General features: G+C 45.2%; 1 protein-coding gene across 1 annotated transcript in view; it reads left to right on the top strand.

The window, feature by feature from the left end:
- PSMD8 (proteasome 26S subunit, non-ATPase 8) overlaps positions 1–27,432 on the top strand; it is a 38,177-nt gene that overhangs the window by 8,565 nt on the left and 2,180 nt on the right. Inside the window, exons 2-6 of the mRNA XM_056537822.1 lie at positions 2,659–2,731; positions 7,454–7,556; positions 10,334–10,499; positions 10,586–10,686; positions 13,168–13,279. Of these exons, the coding sequence (XP_056393797.1) occupies positions 2,659–2,731; positions 7,454–7,556; positions 10,334–10,499; positions 10,586–10,686; positions 13,168–13,279 (555 nt within the window). The remainder of the gene's footprint in view (positions 1–2,658; positions 2,732–7,453; positions 7,557–10,333; positions 10,500–10,585; positions 10,687–13,167; positions 13,280–27,432) is intronic.

The following is a 27,432-nucleotide window of genomic DNA, read 5'->3' as shown; positions in this document are numbered from 1 at the left end:
ACTTGGAAACGGGGGCATAGGAGTAGGTCCATTGTCCTTAAGGGGTTAAAGAACTTCTGACATGTTCTGTCTTATGAGTGCTGTCGCTTTAAAAAAAAAAAAAAACCTCTTGAAATGTTGTAGAGATGTGTCAAGTTTTGATCGCTCTGGGGTCTGAGGGGGAGATTTATCAAAACCTGTGCAGAGGAAAACTTGCCCAGTTGCCCATAGCAACCAATCAGATTGCTTCTTTCATTTTTAGGAAGGCCTGTGAAAAATTAAAGAAGCAATCTGGTTGCTATGGGCAACTGGACAACTTTTCCTCTGCACAGGTTTTGATAAATCAAAACTGCGACCTATAGGGAGAACTAGCTGAGAAGAGCGCTAAGCGTGACGGGCTTACACTGTAAGTCTATGGGATTGTGTTTGTCAGCTGCGCTTTTCTCCTGGCTCGTTGTAACGACTGGTTGAGGTTCGGAACACTTAGACCCTGTTAGACCAAACATTTTGACATGTCTCTAACATGACAACTTTTATTTTATTTTTTTTTTTTTTTTTAAGTGACAGGTATACTTTAAATGGGTACTCTCATTAAAGTAAATTATTTTTTTTTATTAAAAAGATTATGCAAAAATAAACATATTTCTAATATGTTAATTTAAAATAAAATCTAGTTTTTATTTTTTTTTCACATTAGAAAACCTGGTCACTAGGTGTCACCCTATATGGCTCAGGAATCCTTCCCTCCCCCCCCCCCGACGTTGAGCACGTTCCGAACACTGCTGGCCGGGCAGCTTGGTCCTGTGCGTTCGCTCGTCACATGCAAAGTTTGAATATCCCGCCCCCCTTCATATGCCTCTTCTCATTGCAGCACGCGTGCAGTCTCTCTCTCATGCTGGAGACAGAGAGGGAGACGACAGTCCTCCGACATTCCTCCTCTCTGTATGGCAAGTGTATAGCCAAACAGGAGGGGACTGAGATGCTGCCGTCCCTGCCCTGATCTACGCCTCTATGCGTGCTCCCGAGAGGGAGCGCAGCATACAGGAAGACGGGCGTAAACTAGCCCTGGCCAGGGTTCTGATGACGTTGCGTCTGCCTTTGTGAAGAGAGCGCAACACTGAGCTACTGAAGAGGGAATAAACAAGGTATTTTAACGGGAATTTCATTACAAATTAAAGGGATAGAGGTGGTTAGTGTCAGGGACAGACGGGGAGGGGGATTAGGGATAGTTTAGTTAATGATTGGCTTCACTTTAAAGTGGTACTCCACTGCCCCAGGTGGGGTTGTGACGTCAAGGCCACGTCCCTCATGATGTCACAGCACGCCCCCTCAATGCAAGTCTATGGGAGGGGGCGTGACAAAGTCACGCCCCCTCCCATAGACTTGCATTGAGGGGGCGTGACGTGACGTCACAACCCCTGCAGCCCGCACCCAGTGTTCGCAACTAAATGTTCCGGGTGCTGGGGCAGTGGAGTACCCCTTTAAATACTAAAACGAAAAGTCAGTTTTCCTAATGTCTGGTTTGTCTATGGACAGTTTGTGTATCTAACAGAACAAGATAATCCACTAAAGTACTAGATCAGTGTTAACCACCCAGTGTTCCTCCAGGTGTTACACAACTACAATTCCCAGCATGCCTTTGGCTAGTTGTAGTATCACCTGGAGGCACCCTGGTTGGGGAAACGCTGATCTAGCACTTTAGTTGATGATCTTGTTATGAAGCTACTCTCGATCCTGTTGATGATCATGTCAGATTACTTCTCCTATGCCTAATCTTATTTCTGTACATTGTCATTTGAGCATGTACTGTCATGACTGTCCACAGCCTTACAGCTTGGACCCCCACTGATCAGCATGTTTCTTATTCTGTAAATAGGGGGTAACATGCTGAGATGGGGATACCCCTTTAATCTTGGCTCATAGCCCCTGGTCAATGCCTTTTAACTAGTGTGCCCCCAGCTGTTGAAACACTACAACTCCCAGCATGTCAGACAGCCAAAGGCAGCAGGAGGCACACTAATTGGGGAATCCCTGCCCCAGGTCCTGCTCTCAGTACCCGAAGAAAACAGGGATTTTGCGATGGCAAGCCAGACATTTCCCCTGCAGCAAAAATGTAGTAAAACATGGCAGCCATGGGTGACAAATGGGAACACAAGGGGCGCTGCAGCATATTGATTCTTTTTGGATACTACTACTTAAAGGGGTACTCCGCTGCTCAGCATTTGGAATAAACTGTTCCGAACGCTGGAGCTTGTGACATCATTGCCCCGCCCCCTCATGACGTCACTCTTCGCCCCCTCAATGCAAATCTATGCGAGGGGGCGTGACGGCTGTCACGCCCCCTCCCATAGACTTGCATTGTGGGGGTGTGACGTCATGAGGGGGCGGAGCTTTGACATCACAAGCTCCAGCGTTCGGAACAGTTTGTTCAAAATGCTGAGCAGCGGAGTACCCCTTTAAAAGATCAGGTCTCCTTCTTGATCTATGTTTTCAAAACAGCCAAAAGCTGTCCAAGCATGCTGGGAGTTGTAGTTTTGCAGCAGCTGGAGACACACTGTTTGGAAAAAACAGCTCCTGAGGGTGTCTTATTGGAGAAACGATGACACTATGCGCCAAGGATACTAGAATGCTGTAAATATGAATATGACCTGTAATGCTCTGTGTTTTCTCCCCTTATAGTTGGCCCTTTTGGAGCAGAATTTTTTACCCACTACTGATGCCAAATTGACCAAGCAGCAGCTGATCTTAGCTAGTAAGTATGATATTTAATGGAAAACTACTTTTATCTGACATCTGGTAATATTCACAGTTTTATAGGGACAGAGACTATGCTGGGCTGCTCTGTCCTGTGATCCCCTCTGATATCAAGAAAGAAGACACAGCTTTTCAGATCTGGAATCTTCCTATTTACTAGACATGTATGTCATTATATATGGGTGTCTTGCTTTTGTTAATGGATGGCATATCGCAAGGGGTAATGGGTGTGGGGGTCTGACCTCTGAAACCCCAGAGATGTTTAGAATGAAGGCGCAAGGTTTAGTGCTTCATCTGTTTCCCTGCACAACACTTCATTGGCCCTGTGCATAACAAGATGCTGTGCCAGAGCAAAGAAAACAGTTGCCGAAATTACATCTCTGCCGATCATAAACCCGTGGCTAATCCGAATGACATTGTAAGTAATATAGTGATCCCTCAACTTACAATGGCCTCAACATACAATGGGCTTTTCTGGACCATTGTAAGTTGAAACCAGACTCAACATATAATGCTACGGACAGTCCAGATCTGTGAAACGTGTTAATGGCTGGAAGAACCGACCAATCAGAATGGACATTTTACTGGTAAAACCCCTGTATTACTGAAGTGTATGCACTGACTGGTGTCTGGTAGCGCCCCCTACAGTACAGGGAGGTATTACATGTTCTGTACTCTTTACCTGTATTACTGAAGCGTATTCACGGACTGGTGTCTGGTAGCGCCCCCTACAGTACAGGGAGGTATTACATGTTCTGTACTCTTTACCTGTACCAGGGTTATCTGCTCCTTTGAACACCAGGTGAGGGCGACTCCATGTTACTTTTTTTTAGGACACTGCGTGTACCGTACAGGACCCTGAAGAAGCTCCTGTCCTCAACATAGACCAGTGTTTCCCAAGCAGGGTGCCCCCAGCTGTTGCAAAACTACAACTCCCAGCATGCCCGGACAGCCTTTGGCTGTCCGGGCATGCTGGGAGTTGTAGTTTTGCAACAGCTGGAGGCTCCCTGCTTGGGAAACACTGACATAGACAGTGATTACAGCTCCCAGCAGATCTTTATTACTTTTATATGTAAGGATTTGCTTTATCTATATTAGTTATCTACTTATTTTTCTTTAATTCTCACTTTTTCCTATTTTTGGATGACATTTTGGTGCCTTTAGAACCAATTACCAGATTTCCATAGAGTACTGGTCTCAACATACAATGGTTGTCCCGGAACCAATTAATATTGTAACTTGAGGGACCATTGTATATGGCACTCTCTTATCAAATTCTGGTGCTCAAATAGGTTCCCAATCCGTCATATAAAGTAGAAATAAATTCAGCACTCATATGCAATTGAGAATGTGTAGTTTTATTCTGCAAATTTAGCAATCCAACAGATTATTATTGACATTTGGATCCGTAAATGGATCTTAATCAGACATCCTGGATTGCTGCAGAGGCTTGTGCAGATTGGCCTATAGCCAGGAAATTAGGAGATGTGGTAGAGCGATCTGTGATCTGTGATGGCTCTACCACATCTCCTAATTTCCTGGCTATAGGCCAATCTGCACAAGCCTCCGCAGCAATCCAGGATGTCTGATTAAGATTCATTAACGGATCCAAACGTCATTAACCCCTTCCTGACCTATGACATACCTGTACGTCATGAGTGAGAAGGTGTTCCCGACCCATGACGTACCAGATACGTCATGAACATTTTTGCCGCTACTCGCGGCATCCCGCAGCGCCCGGTAAGATGGTGGCTATCACTGATAGCCAGCCATCTTACCATGCGGCCACGGGGGGTTTCTCTGCCCGTGTGACTGTACCCTAAAAACACTACACTACACTTACACTAACTTAAAATAAAAAGTAAAAAACACTACATATACACATACCCCTACACAGCCCCCCTCCCCTCCCCAATAAAAATGAAAAACGTCTGGTACGCTACTGTTTCCAAAACGGAGCCTCCAGCTGTTGCAAAACAACTCCCAGTATTGCCGGACAGCCATTGACTGTCCAGGCATGCTGGGAGTTTTGCAACAGCTGGAGGCACACTGTTTGGGCATCGCTGGCGTAGAATACCCCTATGTCCACCCCTATGCAAGTCCCTAATTTAGGCCTCAAATGCGCATGGCGCTCTCACTTTGGAGCCCTGTTGTATTTCAGGGCAACAGTTTTGGGACACATATGGGGTATCGCCGTACTCGGGAGAAATTGCCTTACAATTTTTGGGGGGCTTTTTCTTAAATCCCTATGAAAAGGTGAAGTTGGGGTCTACACCAGCATGTTAGTGTATAAAAATTACGTTTTTTACACTGACATGCTGGTGTTGCCCTATACTTTTCATTTTCACAAGAGGTAAAAGGGAAAAAGACCCTCAAAATTTGTAATGCAATTTCTCCCGAGTACGGAGATACCCCATATGTGGGCGCAAAGTGCTCTGGGGGCGCACAACAAGGCCCAGAAGGGAGAGTGCACCATGTACATTTGAGGTGATTTGCACAGGGGTGGCTGATTGTTACAGCAGTTCTGACATAAACGCAAAACAATAAATATCCATATGTGACCCCATTTTGGAAACTACACCCCTCATGGAATTTAATAAGGGGTGCAGTGAGCATTTACACCCCACTGGTGTATGACAGATTTTTGGAACAGTGGTCTGTGAAAATGAAAAATAAAATTTTTGATTTGCACAGCCCACTGTTTCAAATATCTGTCAAACGCCAGTGGGGTGTAAATGCTCACTGCACCCCTTATTAAATTCCATGAGGGGTGTAGTTTCCAAAATGGGGTCACATGTGGGGGGGGGGGGTCAACTGTTCTGACACCATAGGGGCTTCCTAAATGGGACATGCCCCCCCAAAAACCCTTTCAGAAAAACATACTCTCCAAAATTCCATTGTCGCTCCTTCCCTTCTGAGCCCTCTACTGCACCCGCCGAACACTTTACATACGCATATGAGGTATTTCCTTACTCGAGAGAAATTGGGTTACAAATTTTAGGGTGATTTCTCTCCTTTTACCCCTTGTAAAAATTCTATAACTTGGTCTACAAGAACATGCGAGTGTAAAAAATGAAGATTTTGAATTTTCTCCTTCATTTTGCTGCTATTCCTGTGAAACACCTAAAGGGTTAATACACTTACTGAATGTCATTTTGAATGCTTTGAGGGGTGCAGTTTTTATAATGGGGTCATTTATGGGGTATTTCTAATATGAAGACCCTGAACTGGTCCCTGAAAAAGTACAATTTTGAAAATCTTGAGAAAAATTGGAAAATTGCTGCTGAACTTTGAGGCCCTCTGGTGTCTTCCAAGAGTAAAAACACGTCAATTTTTTGATGCAAACATAAAGTAGACATATTGGGGGATATTTATCAAAGTTGTCTATGTCCCGCATCAATATAGACCAAGCCACAGAGTATTAGGCCGGTCTATTGTGCGCCAAATTTTCAAAAGGCGCACGGCTCTTGATAAATTCTGTGCACAGACTGCATGATCTATGCTTTAGTCTATATTTAAACCTGCTCCAACATGGTCTGACATTTCCTCGTACTTTCAGCCGATGCGACTTATCGCTGAAAAGTCGCTTTTGATAAATTCAGCATCAATGCATTTTTCAATGCATTTCAGTCTAAAATAGACTTGCATCATGTTCTAAAAATCCTCTAGAGCAAAAGTCGCAGAAAAGTCGCACATATTTAGACTGCGACTTTCTGTGCAACAAAGTTAGACAAGAAAAAACAGTCTAAATCCTTTGATAAATCTCCCCCATTGTATTTGTGAATCAATATGTAATTTATTTGGAATATCCATTTTCCTTACAACCAGAGAGTTTCAGAGTTAGAAAAATGCAAACTTTTCAAAATTTTCATGACACTGTTTGATTTTTATTTATTTATTTTTTTACCAAGAAAGGATGCAAATATCTAAGAATTTTTACCAATAACATAAAGTAGAATATTTCATGAAAAACAATCTCTGAATCAGAATAAGTAAAAGCATCCCAGAGTTATTAATGTTTAAAGTAACAGTGGTCAGATGTGCAAAAAATGCTCTGGTCCTGAAAGTGAAAATGGGCATGGTCATGAAGGGGTTAATCTGTTGGATTGCTAAATTTGCGGGATAAAACTACACCTTCTCAGTGCTGAATTTATTTCTAATCCTAGTGACATGCCATCACTTTATGAAGTGGGGAAACCCTCTGTAAACCTAAGTTTGGTAAAAGGGTGGATTTGTGCCTGAAGTTTTGATTCACTTTTACAGAGATTTCAAACAAAATAGTAAAATTCTCAGTTGTTCCTCAAAGGTTGTTAAAACCCACCTTACACATTCATGGCAAGAGCAGGGGAGGGGGCTCCTGTGAACCATCAATGTAGTAGATGCCTTTTCTGATAGGGGGAGACTCTCACCCATGTTGGTATTCCATAAATGTTGGGTTCTTTACAATATTTTTTACCAGACTTTCTGCCATTTTACAGCATATATTGTTACTAATATAGACACTGTCTGTAGCCGCATTGCTGGATAAGGTGTTCATTGTTTTCACCCTAGCTGTGCTGGATCCTTTTTCAAAGAAATTCCAACAACCTGATGCTTCCTATTGATTGGATTTGGTTTCAGTTGAGCCCCTGTACCGCAATAATGTACATTCTGATGGAAGCCTAACAATGTGAACAGAGCCTATACAACTGATCATGTCTTTTTTCCATTCTCTGTTTAGGAGACGTCTTGGAGATTGGTGCCCAATGGAGCATCCTGAAGAAAGACATCCCTGCGTTTGAAAGATACATGGCGCAGCTGAAGTGTTATTACTTTGACTATCAGTAAGATCTTGTTTCTGTTTAAAATGTGTGTAGGCTTCTGTTTAGATATAAGATATATGCTGGGGGTGCACTTCTTAGGCTAAGTTCACATTGCCTTCTAACTCTGTTATTCTGAAGTCCGTTGGCAATTCTGTCAGAACGACCGAAGTTAATATGCACACCCTTAAAACTATAGTCTCTTAAAAATGTACCTAAGTGAGATTATAACTTGTACATGACAAGAATATGTATTGTCACGTATGACGGAGAATAACTTCACCAAGTACAGGTTATGTAGCGGCGCTGCAGTCTGCCGCAATTACCACCTGTCAATGTAGATTTTAACATTTAACTTAACATGTTGACCTCTACATGTTTCACCATTACAACAGCATTCTCAAGAGGAATTTTATGGCAATGTCTGTGTCAAAATGGCAGGGGGGGTATTTATAATAGTATCCTCTGACATCATCCTCAGTGGACACACAGATTTGGCCACTCCTAGGTCTCCTTACATCATATAGCGTATATTAGCCATTCACAGAACTCACCTGGCTATCACTTAGAAAAGCACGTCGCCCAATAGCAGAGTCTGTCGATTCTGACATATAGTGTGTCGTCATTGCCTCAGTCTCCTCTTGTCCGGGATGTGCAGCCTCTCACATCAATTCTGTACGACGCGCACGCTCTGAGTCCCGTGCGGCACTTACAAAATAAACATTGTTCTTGTTCTCACTGCGCATGTTCTTGTTCTCGCTGCACTAGTTGAAACTGCGCATGTCATGGCACTTATACTAGAATAGCAGTACTCCATAGAAGGTGCTGATACGATGTATGGCTCCAACAGTTAGGAGTCTAATAGTCATAAAGGTTAGTAAGTACCTATTACTGGCATTTTAAGCAGTGCCATGACATGCGCAGTTTCATCTAGTGCTGTGGGAATTTTTCTAAGTATCAAAACATGCACAGTGACAACAAGAAGAACGTTTATTTTCTAAGTGCCGCACGTGACTGAGAGTGCATAGCACAGAATTGATGTGGGAGGCTGCGGCTGCGCATCCCTGACAAGAGGAGAATGAGGCAATGACGACACACTATACGTCAGGATCGACAGACTCTGTTATTGGGCGACGTGCTTTTCTCACCTGGAAGTGATAGCCAAGCGAGTTCTGTGAATGGCTAAAACACGCTAATATTATGTAAGGAGATCTAGGAGTGGCTGAATCTGTGTGTCCACTGAGGATGATGTCAGAGGATACTATTATAAATAACCCCCCCCAACCCCAACATTTTGACGCAGACATTGCCATAACATTCCTCTTGAGAACACCGTTGTAACGGCGAAACATGTAGAGGTCGGCATGTTATGTTAAATTTTAAAATATACATTGACAAGTCATAAGTGACAATACATATTCCTGTCATGTAAAAGTTTTAATCTCACTTAGGGAAATTTTTAAGAGACTATATTAAGTAATATTTTAAGGGTGTGTAAAGGTTTTTTTTTTACCCCGGGTTTCGGCCCTGGGGTTTGGATATCATTGAGGGTTGGCCCCTTACTAACCCTGGGTCCATAGTGTTATTAAAGGGGTACTCCGCCCCTAGACATCTTATCCCTTATCCAAATGATAGGGGATGAGATGTCAAATCGCCGCGGTCCCGCTGCTGGGGACCCCCGGGATCGCCGCTGTGGCACTGCACTATCATTACAGCACAGAGCGAGTTCGCTCTGTGCGTAATGACGGGCGATACAAGGGACGGAGCAGCGTGACGTCATGGCTCTGCCCCTCGTGACATCACGGCCCGTCCCCTTAATGTAAGTCTATGGCAGGGGGCGTGACGACCGCCACGCCCCCTCCCATAGACTTGTATTGAAAGGGGCGGACCATGACGTCACGAGGGGCGGAGCCGTGACATAACTATGCTCCGGCCCCTTTATTGCCCGTCATTACGTGCAGAGCGAACTCACTTTGTGCTGTAATGATAGCGCAGTGCCACAGTGGCGATCCCGGGGGTCCCCAGCAGCGGGACCGCGGCGATTTGACATCTCATCCCCTATCATTTGGATAAGGGATAAGATGTCTAGGGGTGGAGTACCCCTTTAACGTCGGGAGTTTAATGTAGAAAAAGATTGGTGCATGTACATTTTTATTTTTTTCTCCGGTAAAGGGACCCAACATTGTCTGTTCTACACAAGAAACAAAAGAGCTGAGCAGAACCAGAACGGGATGGCTGCAAATGGCAATGTGTACTTAGCCTTAAATGGGCACACTCATTAAAACACATTTTTTCTATTGCACTCCTTATGGTAAATAATGATGGGGGCAGTGACCTGGGAGGATTATAAAATTTAACAAGATCATGAGAGGTAATCTTTAAGTGTATCACTGACTGTGATATACCTATAGAATATACCCGCACATTCTGATTGTTAGATGTATATACAACATTTATATAGACACTCGCCTATTCCAAAAGTACACTAATTTGGAATGCATTTATATTCTAAAGTCTATGGGGAAGTTTTCATGTATATGTCAAAATGCATTGTATGGACAATAGCAGAACAGGCCCTTGGTTCTCTATTTCATGTCTATATACTCTTATAGGGAATATGAACAAGGACTGTCATGTTACCCTAAAGTATGTGAGTTTGCTATGCTAGTATCATAGAACTGCATGAATCTCCATGTGATTTGATGTATGGACTTTCTCCATGCACATTTTCAGTATCTCTGCGCAGGACTGGCCTTTATCTGCAGTGTGCGATTCCTTATGTATTTGGTCTGTCTTGGCAGGAATGAGCTCCCTGAATCTGCATACAACCACCAGCTGCTGGGCCTCAACCTCCTCTTCCTCCTGTCACAGAACAGAGTGGCCGAGTTTCACACTGAGCTGGAACGGTTACCTGCCAAAGACATCCAGGCAAATGTATACATAAAGCACCCAGTGTCTCTAGAGCAGGTATGTGGCTGCAGGGACTCAGTGATGCGGAGAAATTCATCCATAGACATAACGCTCATATGATCATCTTCTTCTCTGTATTTTAGTACCTGATGGAGGGCAGCTATAACAAGGTGTTTCTGGCCAAAGGGAACATTCCTGCAGAGAGTTACACATTCTTCATTGACATTCTGCTAGACACAATAAGGTCAGAGTCGTTGTCTGTTCCAGAGTCATCCTCTTATTTCTGTCAGGTTCCTTACCACAGGCCTGTTTTGGTCCTTAAAGGGGTACTTCGGGGAACTAAAACCATAGCCCATCCTTTCCCTCTCACCAACCTATTTGTCTTAATATCACTCATTAGCTATAGAGAGCAGTTTCCCTCTTTCAGCTGTCACTTACATGCAGGGGGTGAGAGAAAGATGTAATTATCAGATCCAACTTGTCTTTGTGCAAAGCCCTCACTATGAGTAGCCCCCACCCTCCTGGAAGACAAACACTACGGTGAAGATTTTTAGAACTTGTCCAGCGGAAAAGTTGCTGAGTTGACCATAGCAACCAATCAGATCGCTTCTTTCATTTTTCACATTCCCTTTCAAAAATGAAAGAAGCTAACTTATTGGTTGCTATAGGCAACTCAGCAACCTTTCCTCCTCACAGCCTCCCCTCCCTGTGTGAGGATCTGGCCAGCAGAGAAGCCCAGTGTCTCCTGTGAAGATTCTGTCACAACTCAGCACATAACTCTGCTCTGTCTGCTGTAGATCTAATCACTGACTGCTTCCATTCAGAGCATATCATGCTTTATTGCTGGGGGGGGGGGGGGGGGATAGTTTGAAAGAAAAGACATGTACAGTGTGTGCTGCTGACTGTGTAATGGCTGCCAGCCATCGTTGTAAACACAGAGCTGCACTGACTGCTGGGAGTTGTAGTTTGGGCTGCAAGTAAGAAATAAGAATATTCAGGAGGCAACACGGGCCACAGGAGCTGACAAAATCACAAGGATGACTACAGGGGACACAGAAGAGGTATTATGGTGGCTTTGGGGTATTTTTATTAACTTCACCAGAGTACCCCTTTAAGAACAAAGTTGGAGATTTATCAAAACCTGTGCAGAGAAAAGTTGCCCATAGCAATCAATCAGATTGCTTCTTTACATTTTTAGAAAGGCATTTGAAAAAGTAGCAATCTGGTTGCTATGGGCAACTGGTCCACTTTTAAAGTGTTTTTACTAGGGGGAAGAAAGCAAATCCAACACTAAACAGGGTGTTGATGCTGCAATTGTTTGCTTATTGTCTGTCAGTGACAGGGAGTTTATTAGGCCTTAGGGGGGGAGATTTATCAAAACTTGTTCAGTTGTCCTTTGCAACCGATCAGATTTCAGCTTTAATTTTTCAGAGGCCTTATTGAAAACGTAACCCTTAAATGACACAACGATTTTTTTAATTTTTTTTTTTTTTTTTTTTTCCTCCTCTCCTTTTAAAAGCCATAACTCTTCCAATTTTTTCATAAATTTTCCATCTATAGGGCTTGTTGTTTGCGGGACCTATTGTACTTTTAATGACCTCCTCATTTTACTACAAAATGTATGGTGAAGCCAAAAAAAATTATTTGTGTGGCAAAATTGAAGGAAAAAAAAAAGCCATTATGCAACTTTAAGGGGGTTGCGTTTCTACATAGTGCACTTTAAAAATGACACATTATCTTTGTTCTGTATGACCACACAATTCCAATGATACCCAATCTATATAGGTTTTGTTTTATTTTGCTAGTGGGGAAAAAATATATAACTTGTAAGAAAAGTAGTAGGCTTAAAATTGTCCCCTCCTGATCCCTATACTCTATTTTTCTGCTTATGGGGATATGAAAGCTAATTTTTTTGGATCTGTAGTATTTAACTGTGCCATTTTTGGAGTTTTTGATCACTTTTTTTTTTTTTGTTTTGTTCCTGGCATATGAAGTGATCAAAAAATGAACTTTGGTATTTTTTCCGTTTACGCCATTGACCGTGCGGTTTAATTAACATTACATTTTAATAATTCAGACATTTATGCACATGGCGATACCACATGGTGTTTGTTTTTTGTGTTTTTTGTGTTTTTTTTTTTTTTACATTTATTTTATTTATAAAATGGCAAAAGGGAGTGATTTAAATGTTTATTAGGGGAGGGAGTTATACACATTCCTAACTTTTTTTTATTTATTTTTTTAGTCCCCATAGGGGACTATAACATGGAATTTCTCGATTCCTAACACTGATCAATGCTATGCTATTACACATCATTGGTCAGTGTTATCTGCGGTCTGTTGCTCTAGCTTGCCAAAGCAGACGGGAGCCACAGACAGAAGATCGGACGGAACAGAGGAAAGACGGGGCTATCATTTAAGTTGGTCAGGACTGCGCTGTTGCCCCGTGGTTGTACCGATCACCCATAGCAACCAGCCGGCAACATTGAGTTCCCGCTGAAGGCTCTAAGCTGCATATGTCTTGGGGAGGGAAGGGTTAAAGAAGCAATTGGTGCAACTGCTTCACAATTTTTTTTTGCACAGGTTTTTATAAATGTCCCTTACTTCCCTTCTCCTGGGGCAGGAATACCCCTTTTACAACAATGTCTGATAACACCTATAACTTTGTGTATAGGGTATTTCTGTTTATTCATAGACCAGTGATAAAATAATATGCCTTTTGCAGAGATGAGATTGCAGGTTGCATTGAGAAGGCCTATGAGAAGATCCTGTTTGATGAAGCCGCACGGATATTATTCTTCAGTCCTCCAAAGAAAATGACAGACTATGCAAAAAAGGTGAATATGGCTGCTTTTAAAATCTCTATATTGTCACTGACGGGTAAGGGGTCTGTTAACTGGCCAACATTATAGTCTATATAGACTGTAGACCTGACGTTATGTACCATATAGTACCAGGATACTGTAGAGAGGATTTTGTGGGGGATTTGTGTGGTGGTTACATCAGGTGATTATTTACTGGCAAGGGTGGAAGGGATAGTTGGATTGCCTGGTGTTTATTTTTGCGTTGTGTCCTAACCTGATTACACAGGGGGAAGACTTTCTAGGGAAGTTGAACATACATCAGTTTCAACATTCAATGGTCTTTTCTGGACCATTGTAACTTGAATCCAGACTCAACATACAATGCTACGGAGAGTCCAGATCTGTGAAACGTGTCAATGACTGGAAGATTTGACCAATCAGAATGGGCATTCACTGGTAAAACCCCTGTATTACTGAATTGTATGCACTGATTGGCTGTGTGGTAGCGCCCCCTACAGTACAGAGAGGTATTACATGTTCTGTACTCTTTACCTGTGCCAGGGTTAGCTGCTCCTTTGGACACCAGGTGGGGCGGCTCCATTTTACTTTACGACATTTTGTGTTCTGTACAAGAAGCTCCTATCCTCTACAGTGATTTACAGCTTCCAGCAGATCTTTCTTACAGATAAAGCAAGTCCTTACATATAAAAGTATTAGTTATGTACTTATTTTTGTTTAATCCTCACTTTTCCTATTTTTGGATGACATTTTGGTGGCTTCAGAACCAATTACCAGGTTTCCATAGAGTTATGGTCTCAACATACAATGGTCGTCCTGGAACCAATTAATATTGTAACTTGAGGGACCACTGTATTAGCATACAACTAACCTAGAATAACTATTGTTAGCAAACTTCTGTTTTTAGTCAAGACTGTGGTGTTTGGCTTTATAGATAGTCTCAGTATGTAAATCTGTTCTATTAATCTGTACACCATTTGCTCTTTCTGATGATACGCAAGCATGAATGAATGGCACAGCACTCGGCTGAACATTTTTTATGTAGTTGTCCCCCCAATGATCAAAACTTCTGGTCACACTGACAGTGTGATAAAATAGGGACCCTTTCACCTCTTGGGGACGAAGGGAGTACAGGCGTACGCCCTTGCCCCCTGGTACTTAAGGACCGGACCGGTGTGACTGCTGATGTCTATCAGCTGGCACCACATGCAAATGCCCAGGGCCACCCTGGCAAATTTTTCGCCACAGCGCAAACTCCTAGTGGGAAACTCTCCATAACCCGCCAGTGCGAATGTACCCTAAAAACACTACACTACACTAACACATAATAAAGGGTAAAATACTCCATATACACCCCCTTACACTGTCGTCACCCCCTCCCCCCCCCCCCCCCCCCAATAAAAATGAAAAACGTATAATACAGTAGTGTTTCCAAAACGGAGCCTCCAGCTGTTGCAAAACAACAACTCTCAGCATTTCTGGACATCCACTGACCAGGCATGCTGGGAGTTTAACAACAGCTGGAGGCACCCTGTTTGAGAATCACTGGCGTAGAATACCCCTATGCAAATCCCTAATTTAGTCCTCAAATGCGCATGGTGCTCTCTCACTTCGGAGCCCTGTCGTATTTCAAGGAAACAGTTTAGGGCCACAGATGGGGTATTTCCGTACTCGGGAGAAATTGCACTACAAAATTTGGGGGGCTTTTTCTCCTTTTACCCCTTATGAAAAGGTTGGGGGCTACACCAGCCTGGGTTTTTTTTTTTTTTTTTTTTTTTTTTTTTTTTTTCTTCTGGGCAACACCAGCATTTTTACACTAACTTTATTTTCACAAGCGGTAAAAGGAAAAAAAAAAATTGTAACGCAATTTTTCCTGAGTACGGAGATACCCCATATGTGGGTGTAAAATGATCTGCGGGCGCATAACAAGGCTCAGGAGTGAGAGCGCACTATGTACATTTGAGGCCTAAATTGGTGATTTGCACAGGGGTGGCTGATTTTACAGCGGTTCTGACATAAACCCCAAAAATACCCACATGTGACCCCATTTTGAAAACTACACCCCTCACGGAATGTAACACGGTGTATAGTGAGCCTTAGGGGTGTGAATCGCCAAGAATTTGGCGATACGGTTCGAATCGCGATACCAGTGTGGCGATTCGATATATCGCAATACCGTCTAGGTTGACGATACATTGAGATATATCCCGATTCTGTCTTATCTTATTAAAACTTTATTTTTGTATTTTTTATTTTAGACTTTTAGAAGGAATCATTAGATTCCTCAGACAGATGAATAGAGTTCTATTGAACTCCATTGATCTGCGATCCATTGATAGAGCCAGGTCAAGCCAGGCTCTATCAATGACAGAGCCACGGGACAGCAGGAAGCAGAGGTAAGCCCTCCGGCTACCTCTATAGTGGATCGCCCGCCCGCGATCGCGCTGCGGGGGGGGGGGGGGGTGCGATCCACCCCACTAGCCCACCAGGGAGCAATCACAGATCCCTTTAGACGCCACTGTCAGCGGCAATCTAAAGGGTTAATAGCCAGTTGCGGCGATGGCCTCATGCTGGCTATTAGCGGCGGCCCCCGGCTACTGAGAACAGCCGGGGGCTGCAGAGTATGGAGCGGGCAGGAGTCCGGAGCCCGCTCCATACACCCCTCTGAGCGCCGCATGCTGGATATTAGCAGCGGTGAGGCATCATCGGCCCCCGGCTACTGAAATGAGCCGGGGGCCGCAGAGTACGGAGCGGGCACGAGTCGGGAGCCCGCTCCATACACCCAGAGCGACGCCGCGTCAGATCCGGCTGACAAAATGTGGAACTTGTATCTCCTGACGCCCGGGACATGTTGCTCCGGGCATCAGGAGATACAAATTCCTAAAAGGATCGATTCAAAAAATATTTTTAATTGATTCAGTATCGCCAAATGAAAAATTGCGATAATCGCGCAAATCGATTATTTTTTTATTTATTTTTTATTTTCTTACATCCCTAGTGAGCATTAACACCCCACAGGTGTTTGACGAATTTTCGTTAAAGTTGGATGGGAAAATTAAGACATTTATTTTTTTTTTTTCACTAAAATGCTGGTGTCACCCTAAATTTTTCATTTTCACAAGGGAAAATAGGAAAAAGGCCCCCCAAAATTTGTAACCCCATTTCTTCTGAGTAAGAACATACCCCATATGTGGATGTAAAGTGCTCTGCGGGCGAACTACAATGCTCAGAAGAGAAGGAGCGCCATTGGGCTTTTGGAGAGAAAATTTGTCCGGAATTGGAGGCCACGTGTTTTTACAAAGCCCCCATAGTGCCAGAACAATGGATTTCCCCCCCCCCCCCCCCCCCCCCACACACACACACACACACACACACACACACACACACACACACACACACACACACGTGACCACATTTTGGAGACTACACCCCTTATGTAATGTAATAAGGGGTACAGTGAGCATTTACGCCCCACAGGTGTCTGACAGATTTTTGGAACAGTGGTCCGTGAAAATGAAAAGTCATCTTTCATTTGCATAGCCCCACCAACCTCCAGCGGTCATAAAACTACAACTCCCTCCATTACTACTCGGAAAAGGAAGAGATCATGAGAAGGGCCAGGCAGCTCAAGGAGATTGACTTTGTTGGTGCCAAGTTACTACTGTTTCCTGACCTCTCCCGCCATACCCTGCGCCTACGGGCTGCCTTGAAGCCACTGCTTGCGGAACTGCAGTCACGTCACATTCTTTACAGATGGGGGTTTCCGTTCGCTTTATTTGCTCATCACCAAGGGAAATATGCTACACTGCGCACTCCGGAGGATTTACCCGACTTTTTGTCCGTGTTTGACCTCCCACCTGTTCAATTGCTGGACTGGGAAAGACTTCTGGACAACCCCTTTGCACCTGTTCCACCGCCCCAGCCCCGTACACGGAGGCACCAGCCGGATGGACCTTCGCCAAGACCGCAGCGCTCCCGCCGCCGACCCCGCAGTCTCTCCGGGTCAATGGATGGTCCAGGTGGCTCGGGAGACCGCTGAGATCCTACTGCTGTTGGTCCTCTTTGATTTACAGTGTTGTGGTGACCTTTTCTGATTGCTCTACATACTGTGGTTCTCTCCTGGTGCTACGTTTCTCCTCTCTCACCGTTTTCTTGCTGTCCTGTGTCCCCTTTTCCTCCCTGGTCTGTATACTTGACTCCCCGTGGGGCTCCTCTATCTCATACTTCCTGTCTCTTCTTTCCCTGGATGGCGGTTTGGCCTCGGTTGCTCGTTTTGTCATCCCCTTCATCTTCCTTTCCCTCTTGTCTGTCACTTCTGCACCACCTGCTGACCTACCCCCAATAGGTAGTGACAGGATTGTACCCCTGTCCGGTTATAGCTTGTGCTACTGATAGGATATTTTTGCAGGCATCCTAACTGACCTGCTAAGTTTTCCCCAGTTTAGTTTGTTGTTGGTTTTTTTTTTTTTTTTTTTCTTCTTCCCTCTACCTCGTCTAGTGTCAACTCCTCTCGTTCTTTCCCCATCCTACACCCCTAGCTCCCCTCTTTCCTAGCTGCCTTGCGCCCCCCCCCCCCCTTCTACTATCGTCTTTCCCTCTCCCTTCCCTTTTTTCTTTCTTTCCTCTCTTCCTATCCGGCGCCCCCCCCCCCCCTCTTTTTTATTTTTTTATTTTTAAATTTTTTATTTTTTTTATTTTTTTTTCTCCCACTGCCCCTTTCAGACTCCACCCTCTACCTCTTTTCCTACTCCTCCTTGCCATCTCCGTTAATATGTCAGTTAAAATAGCTTCCCTGAATGTTCAGGGCTTTAATTTCCCTGAGAAAAGAGCTAAGATCCTTTACTCCATGCATAAACAACGTGCCTCCATCTTATGTTTACAGGAGACCCATCTCTTGCGCGATCACGCAGCCGTGGTACGCAACAGATACTTCCCTGTTTGTTTTCATAGCTGCGACCTCTCCCATAAGGTTAAGGGTGCCTCTATTTTGTTTCATAAGTCCCTACCTGTCCATGTAATAGACTCTAAACTCGATACCGAGGGGCGCTATGCCTTTGTTTCCTGCACACTCCAAGGTAAACCCTATACCATCGCTAATATTTATGCGCCCAACCATGGCCAGTTGACGTTCCTGCAGCGTACCTTTGATGACCTCACCTCCTTCGCGCAGGGCACTCTTATTGTCTGTGGTGATTTTAATGTGTCTTTGCTTCCTTCCTTAGATTCCTCCTCTGGGACCTCTGCCCTCTCGTTCACGCAATTAAACAAGATCCGAAAGCTTCTACATCTGATGCAGCTGTCTGATCCCTGGAGGTTGTACCACCCGGACGCACGTGACTATACTTTCTATTCTCATGCACGACAGACCTACACAAGACTGGACTATATTTTTGTTAGTCACTGTCTACTCCCTCAGGTTCTTTCAACGACCATAGGCTCGATAGTATTCTCTGACCATGCCCCGGTGTTCTGTGGTTTGTCTCTCCCGGACTGTCCACGGGGGGAGTTTGTGTGGAGGTTCAACGAGTCGCTCCTTTCGGATTCTCTCTGTTTGGCGGATCTGAAATCAGCGACTACTAATTTCATGCAGGATCATGCCAGTGATCCTACCTCCCCTCAACTTAAGTGGGAGGCCTTAAAATGTGTGCTCCGTGGTGTTCTAATTAAGCACGGTTCTAGACTTAAGCGTGAATCCTCCCAGAAATTGAAGGAATTGCTACTCCGCTTACATGCTTTGGAGTCTCGACACAAATCCTCCCTGTCGGATGTGGTGTTTAAAGAACTCATGGACGTCCGCAGAGACATTCAGGTTCGCATAGATAGGAAGTATAACCGGTATAGACAGATCTGTTCTAGTGTGACTTACGAATGGGGCAACAAATCGGGGCGACTGTTAGCACGAGCGTTGCGTGATAGGAGAGCGGCGACGCATATCCCTTCTATTAAATCGCCCTCAGGCTCTCTGGTTCACCTCACCTCCCAGATACTGGATAGTTTCCGGGCATATTATGAGGGCCTTTATAGCCTGGACCCGGGCCTTGCCGGTCCTGACTCTGTGTCCCCCGATCTACAGGCCTACCTCTTGAGGACGCAGCTGCCTTCTCTTTCCCCCCAGTCCCTCTTGGACTTGGAACGCCCCTTTTCCCAGGAAGAGGTTGCAGAGGCCATAAGGTCTATGCCCTCAGGGAAGGCACCTGGCCCTGACGGGTATACCGCCAAATTTTATAAGTTTCTTGCTTCAGACTTGACTCCGTCACTGATGGCCTCCTTTAATTCAGTATCCGCCACGTCCCCATTCCCCAGCTCCTTTCTCCAGGCATTTATTACTGTGATCCCGAAGGAGGGTAAGGACCCGAACCTCTGTCAAAGCTATCGCCCGATATCCCTTATTAATGTGGACACGAAATTATACGCTAAATTACTAGCCCTCAGACTGAACCCATTATTGGGGACCCTCATCCACCCTGACCAGACGGGCTTCGTACCTGCTAGAGAGGCCAGAGATAACACCCTGAAGACTTTCTCTGTGATCCACCACGCTCAAACTTCTCGGTTGCCATGTGTTTTATTGTCCCTGGACGCCGAGAAGGCTTTTGACAGGGTGGCGTGAGGGTTCTTGAGGGGTGTCCTGTCTCATCTGGGTTTAGGCCCGCTAATGTTGTCACGTATCTTTGCCTTGTATACTCACCCACAGGCTAGGATAAGGATAAATGGTTCCCTTTCCTCTCCTATCCCTATCTGCAATGGCACGAGACAAGGGTGCCCCCTGTCCCCTCTCCTGTATGTCCTAGCCATGGAACATCTCTTGCAAACTATCAGACAGAGTGAACAGGTTCGGGGGGTGCCGGTCGGGGGAGAAGTTGTCAAATGTGCTGCCTTTGCTGATGACTTGTTATTGTTCCTGTCAGACCCTTGCGGTAGCATCCCTGCCCTCTTCACTCTTTTGGATGACTATGGTCGTTTTAGCAATTATAAACTAAATATAACTAAGAGTGTAGCCCTAGACGTGTCATTAGGTCCTGGAGGCGTCGCAGAGCTCAGGAAGCAGTATGCCTTCCGTTGGGCGTCCAACTCCTTCAAATACCTAGGGATCCAGGTCCCCAGTGACTTGACCCGCCTGTATGACTTGAACTTCGGCCCCCTACTTACCTCCTTTTCCTCTGACTTGACCAAATGGGACAGACGAGACTTTTCCTGGATTGGGCGAGTTAACATACTTAAAATGAACCTATTGCCCAGACTGCTTTACCTCTTTCAGACTATCCCTATCCTTCTTCCCCGCTCCTTTTTTCTGACCATTAACAAACTATTTACTAAATACGTGTGGGGCCTCCGGGGTCACCGCGTGGCCCGGAGGGACTTGATTCGCCCCAAATCGAAGGGAGGTCTGGCTCTGCCGGACCCTCATCTTTATTACATGGCTTCTGTTGCAACTAGAATAATGGACTGGTTTCACCACCCCACCGATAAGCTGTGGGTGCGTTTGGAGGCCCTCCTTTCCCCTATCCCGCTCACGTCCCTACCCTGGACGCGTGCGTCCTATTGGACCCCAGCACTTCAGGCGAAACTCCCGTATGTGGCGCGTTCCGTAATTCGGGTGTGCCTGCGCCATTTGGGCAAGGCGGGTCTCCTACGCCCCAATGGTCCCCTGACGTCTATACGTGACAACCCTGACTTTACACCGGGTGGCCGGGTGGGACCCTTCCTAGGTAGGTCCCGTGGACAGATTTTTTTTATTTGCTCACGTTCTTCACTCGGGCTCCTTGAAACCATTGGCGGAGGTCCTACGGGAGGAACATCATACACCTGCTCAGGTTTGGCAATACACCCAGCTCACCCATTTTTACTCTTCTTGGAAACAGTCCCTTGACCTACATAGGCTTCCCCTTCCATTTGAATCTTTATGTCTGGCAGATGAGTCTCCGGGACACCTGATATCTGTTATCTATGCTCTTTTGATGTCTGCATGCACCACACAGGTCCCGACTCATCAGGAGGGGTGGTCGCGGGAGCTGGGTCGCACCCCTGATCCCCTAGACTGGAGCAAGGCATATGCCTTGTGCCATTGGTCCTCGGTTTCTGTTCAGTTGCAAGAAACTAACTTCAAAGTCTTGTCCAGATGGTACCGTGTCCCAGCTCTGCTGCATCGGTGCTTTCCATCTGTGCCTAATGTCTGTTGGAGGTGCGGCTTGGCCCCCGGGACCATGCTTCATGTTTAGTATGATTGCTCGCTTTTGCAATCTTTCTGGTCCGGTGTCTTGTCTGCCGTGTCCAGGATTTCAGGTTCCGTAGTACCCCATACCCCCCAAGTAGCCTTACTGTCGATGGTGCCGGGCCAATTGAAATCTCTGAAAAAGGGTCTGATCGGCATATTACTCTCTGCTGCCCGAAGGGTGCTCCCACGCAAATGGAAGTCAGTCCTGCCCCCGACCATGGCTGACTGGATAGGTGAGGTGCAATTTATCTACGGGATGGAGGAGTGCATGGCGGACATGGCGTCCAAACCTGAACGTTTTCTGCAGCGCTGGACTCTGTGGACCGACTTCCTGTCATCCCCTGAGTATCGGGCCATGTCTCTGTCGTCCCCCCATTTAGTTTCGCTACCATCCACCACTGATACTGCCCTTCCTCTCCTGTGAGGGTCTCCCCCCCCCCCCCCCCTTTTTTTTTTTTTTTTTTTTTTTTTTTTTTTTTTGCTAGTCTCCCTTCCTTTGCTTTGGGCTCCTTCCTTCCTTCTCCTCTTTCCCCCCCCCCCCCCCGGACTATTCTCTTTGGGTCTTTGTGGCATCCTTTACCCCCACTCCCCCTCTCCCTCTCAACTCTATTCCGACTGCTTCTGCTCTGTTCCTTCCCCCTCCATTCTCCCCTTTTGTGTCTTGTCTATGTGTGGTTCTTTTCCTTTTTTTTTTTTTTTGTTGGTTTACATTGGTAGTGTATTAGGCCTCCCCGCCAGCCTGACCCATTTAGACTAAGGTTGTAATATGCTAGTTTGAGTGGCTGGGGCCTGGTTTGGATGGCATGGGTTCCAGCGGTTGCCTACTCTAGTCCCTTAAATGGATACTGGAATGAGACATCGCTCCCCACCACGTTGGCTAGATGTCCTTGATTGTTTGTTTATTTCTTTCACATTGTCAAAGGTTCCCCCGACCTTGCTAGTTATACGTTATCCCCGCTGTCTCTCTCTATCTGGCCTTCACCTATGGCATCATGGCCTACGTCAGTGTACTGCATTGACTGGGTCTTACTAGCCTGCCTATTTAGTACTATCCAGCGCATGATGGTGATTGTTTATGCTTCAGTACTGATTGCATGGAATCCTGATACCAGCTATCTGTATTTGATTGCCCGCTTCTACCGCCCTAGGGCGGATGTTGTATATGTTATCAATGTTTAATAAATCTTTTGAACCGTTAAAAAAAAAAAAAAAAAACTACAACTCCCAGCATGTACTGACAGACCGTGCATGCTGGGAGTTGTAGTTTTGCAACAGCTGGAGGCACACTGGTTGGAAAACCTTCAGTTAGGTTCTGTTACCTAACTCAGTATTTTCCAACCAGTGTGCCTCCAGCTGTTGCAAAACTACAACTTCCAGCATGTACTGATTGCCGAAGGGCATGCTGGGAGATGTAGTTATGCAACAGCTGGAGGTACGCAACTACAACTCCCAGCATGCAGAGACAGCTGTTTGCTGTCTGGGCATGCTGGGAGTTGTAGTTTTGCAACATCTGGAGGGCTACAGTTTAGAGACCACTGTATAGTGGTCTCAAACTGTAGCCCACCAGATGTTGCTAGGCAACTCACCGGCTTCCATAGGATCTATGGATCTTTTGCTGCCTGTCACCGCCCACTGCCACTACCGATGGGTAAGTGGACCTTCGGCGCCGGTCCTCGTCGGTTTCCCCGTTCTGCCCAGCCTATTGTGGGTGGGCAGAATGGGGAAACCGAAAGTTAATACCCAGACATCAGAGGGCTTCAAAGTTCAGCAGCAATTTCCCAATTTTTCACAAAATTTTCAAAATTGGAATTTTTCAGGGACCAGTTCAGTTTTGAAGTGGATTTGAAGGGCCTTCATATTAGAAATACCCCATAAATGCCCCCAATATAAAAACTGCACCCCTCAAAGTATTCAAAATGACATTCAGTAAGTGTGTTAACCCTTTAGGTGTTTCACAGAAATAGCAGCAAAGTGAAGGAGAAAATTCAAAATCTTCATTTTTTCACTCGCATGTTCTTGTGGATCCAGTTTTTTTATTTTTACAAGGGGTAAAAGGAGAGAAATCTTCCTAAAATTTGTAACCCAATTTCTCTCTAGTACGGAAATACCTCATGTGTATGTCAAGTGTTCTATGGGTGCACTAGAGGGTTCAGAAGGGAAGGAGCGACAATGGGATTTTGGAGAGTGAGTTTTTCTGAGATGGAAGCACCTATGGTGCCAGAACAGCAAAGAAACCCCCCACATGGCATACTATTTTGGAAACTACACCCCTCAAGGAACGTAACAAGGGGTACAATGAGCCTTAGCACCTCACAGGTGTTTGACGACTTTTCGTTAAAGTCGGATGTGTAAATGAATTTTTTTTTTTTTTTTTTTTATTGAAATGCAGTTTTTCCCCCAAAAATTTTAAATTTTTACAAGGGGTAATAGGAGAAATATCCTCTAAAAATTTGTAGCCTTATCTCTTGAGTATGGAAATACCCCATATGTGGATGTACAGTGCTCTGTGGGCGAACTACAATGCTCAGAAGAGAAGGAGCGGCATTGAGCTTTTGGAGAGAGAATTTGGTTAGAATAGAAGTCGGGGCCATGTGAGTTTACAAAGCCCCCATGGTGCCAGAACATTGGAACCCCCAACATGTGATTTACATTTTGGAAACTACACCCCTCACAATATTTAATAAGGGGTGCAGTGAGCATTTACACCCCACTGGCATTTGACAGATCTTTGGAACAGTGGGCTGAGCAAATGAAAAATAACATTTTTCATTTTTTTTGGACGACTGTTCAAAAACTGTCAGACACCTGTGGGGCATAAATGCTCACTGCACCTCTTATTACAGTACGTGAGGGGAGTAGTTACCAAAATGGGGTCACATGTTCTGGCACCATGGGGGCTTTGTAAACACACATGGCCTTCAATTCCAGACACATTCTCTCTCCAGAAGCCAAATGGTGCTCCTTCTCTTCTGAGCATTGTAGTTCGCCCGCAGAGCACTTTACATCCACATATGGGGTATTTATATACTCAGAAGAAATGGTTACAAATTTTGGGGGGCTTTTTTTTTCCTATTACCCCTTGTGAAAATGAGAAATTTGGGATAACACCAACATTTTAGTGAGAAATTTTATTTTTTTCCATTTTCCCATCCAACTTTAACGAAAATTCTTCAAACACCTGTGGGGTGTTAAGGCTCTCTACACCCTTCACGGAACGTAACAAGGGCTATTTTCCCAAATGGGGTCACATGTGGGTGTTTTTTTTTTTTTTTTTTTTTCCCCCTGTTTGTCCGAACCGCTGCAACGATCAGCCACCCCTCTGCAAATCACCTCAAATGTACATGGTGCTCTCATTCCTGAACCTTGTTGTGTGCCCTCAGAGCATTTTACATCCACATATAGGGTACTTACGTACTCAGGAGAGATTGTGTTACAAATAAAAAAATTTTTTTTTAAGTACCGTATGGGGCAACACCAGCATGTTAGTGTAAAAAATTAAAAAAAATTTTACAATAACATGCTAGAGTAGACCCCAACTTTATCTTTTCATGAGGGGTGAAAGGAGAAAAAGCCCCCCCCCAAAATTTGTAAGGACATTTCTCCCTATGGAAATACCCCATATGTGGCTCTAAACTGTTGCCTTGAAATACAACAGGGCTCCGAAGTGAGGGAGCACCACGCGTATTTGAGGACTAAATTAGGGATTTACATAGGGACAGACCTGAATGCAAGAATTAGACTTTCCTCCGATACCAAAATTACCCTATGGCAGTGTTTCCCAAACAGGGTGCCTTCAGCTTTTGCAAAGCTCCCAGCATGCCTGTACAGTCAATGGCTGTCTGGCAATACTGGGAGTTGTTGTTTTGCAACAGCTGGAGGCTCTGTTTTGGAAACAGTGCCATACCAGACGTTCCTCAATTCTATTGGGGGTGGAGGGGGGAGAGGTAACTGTGTTGGGGTATATGTATCAAGACACCGTGTAGACAGCTTTCACTCGTACCTCCAACACAAGCACGGACTAGCCGGCAGCATCCCCGGACTGGAATAATCTGTACAGAAAAGGACGTCCAGCGGCAAGATGCGGTAAAACAGGTACTTTATTGTAGGATCATCGGACACAAACTTCAGGTCAGCATCAGGGCAGACACCGACGTGTTTCGGACCGTTACAGGTCCTTGGTATATGGCCTATACCATGACTGACTAAGGACCTGTAATGGTCCGAAACTCGTCTGTCTGCCCTGATGCAAGTTTGTGTCCGATGATCCTACAATAAAGTACCTGTTTTACCGAACCTTGCGATGGATATCCTTTTTCTATATGTAGTGTTTTTAGGGTACATTCACACAGGCGAGGGTTTACAGTGAGTTTCCCGCTGGGAGTTTGAGCTGCAGCAGAAAATTTGCCACAGCTCAAACGTGCAGCTCAAACTCACTATAAATCCCCGCTTGTGTGAATGTACTCTGGGGGGGGTGGGGGGGGAGAGAAACATCCAGCTGTTGCAAAACTACAACTCTCAGCATGCCCTTTGGCGGTCGGTGCATGCTGGGGGTTGTAGTTATGCAACAGCTGGAGGAACACTGGTTGCAAACACAGAGTTTGTTACTTAACTCAGTGTTTCGCAACCAGTGGGCCTCCAACTGTTACAAAACTAAAACTCCCAGCATGTACAAGACCGTACATGCTGGGAGTTGTAGTTTGCAACAGCTGGAGGCACACTGGTTGGGAAACACGGAGTTAGGTAACAGACAATGTTTCCCAACCAGTGTGGCTCCAGTTGTTGCAAAACTTTAACTCCCAGCATGTCCAGACAGCCGAAGGGCATGCTGGAGGAGAACAGTTTGGAGACCACTTTATAGTGGTGTCCAAACTGTAGCCCTCCAGATGTTGTAAAACTTCAACTCCAAGCATGCCCAGACTGCCCAGGCATGCTGGGAGTTATAGTTCGGCAACATCTGAAGGGCCACATGTTACAGAACTACAACTCCCAGCATGCCTGGACAGTCTGGGCATGCTGAGTTGTAGTTTTGCAACATCTAGAAGGGCACAGATTGGAGACCACTGCACAGTGGTCTCCAAACTGTGGCCATCCAGATGTTGCAAAACTACAACTCCCAGCATGCCCAGACAGCCAAAGGCTGTCTGGGCATGCTTGGAGTTGTAGATTTTGAAACGCCTAGAAGCAGCAGTGAAGATCACTTTACGGCGATCTTCACTGCTGCATCCACTTGCCTGCGCCGGTCCCCGTGTGATCACAGGTAACTGCCGCAGATCCCCCCCCCCAGCCGTCGCCGCCATCTTTCCCTGCTCTGCCCGGGCTTCTATGGGCGGGCAGAGCAGGGGAAATGAACTGTCATGCTCTGCGATTTGCCGGTCACTCCTGACCGGCCAATCGCAGGGCATAGGAGGAGGTGCCACCTCGCTCCTACCCTTCAGGATGATCGGGAATGTCTGACAGCTCGGATCATCCCTATTTTCCAGGCGATCAGTTACCAGAGACCTGATCAGCCCAGCATCGCAGCAAATTGCCGATCTGGACTGACATACGCCCTGTGTCCTGACGGGGTTAAGGATGGACCCATTTTTTTTACCTAAATGACCAGGTTTTTTTTTCCCCTTATTTGACATGTATCTCTTTAAATGGTAATAACTTTAGAATGCTTTTTCTGAGCAGAGCGATTCTGAACTTGTTTTTTTTTTTGTATTTTAAGAGTGCATTTTTGTTGAAACATGCAGCATTTTTTGTGAAAAACTCCAAAATATTGTGAAAAACTGGAAACTGGAGTTTTTATCTATGGTGTACACTGTGCGGTAAAAGTGATGTTTTATATATTCTGTGGGTCAGTACGATTATGGCGATACCCATTTTATAAAGCTTTCTGTTTTTTCCTTTTCTGAGCAAAATTCTTCTGCCATTCATTTTCCAACAGTTGTAACTTTTTTTTTTTCTATTT

The sequence above is a fragment of the Hyla sarda genome, chromosome 9 (genome assembly GCF_029499605.1).
Source record: "Hyla sarda isolate aHylSar1 chromosome 9, aHylSar1.hap1, whole genome shotgun sequence".
In the NCBI taxonomy this organism is placed as follows: domain Eukaryota; kingdom Metazoa; phylum Chordata; class Amphibia; order Anura; family Hylidae; genus Hyla; species Hyla sarda.
This window is presented reverse-complemented; position numbering and strand designations above follow the sequence as displayed.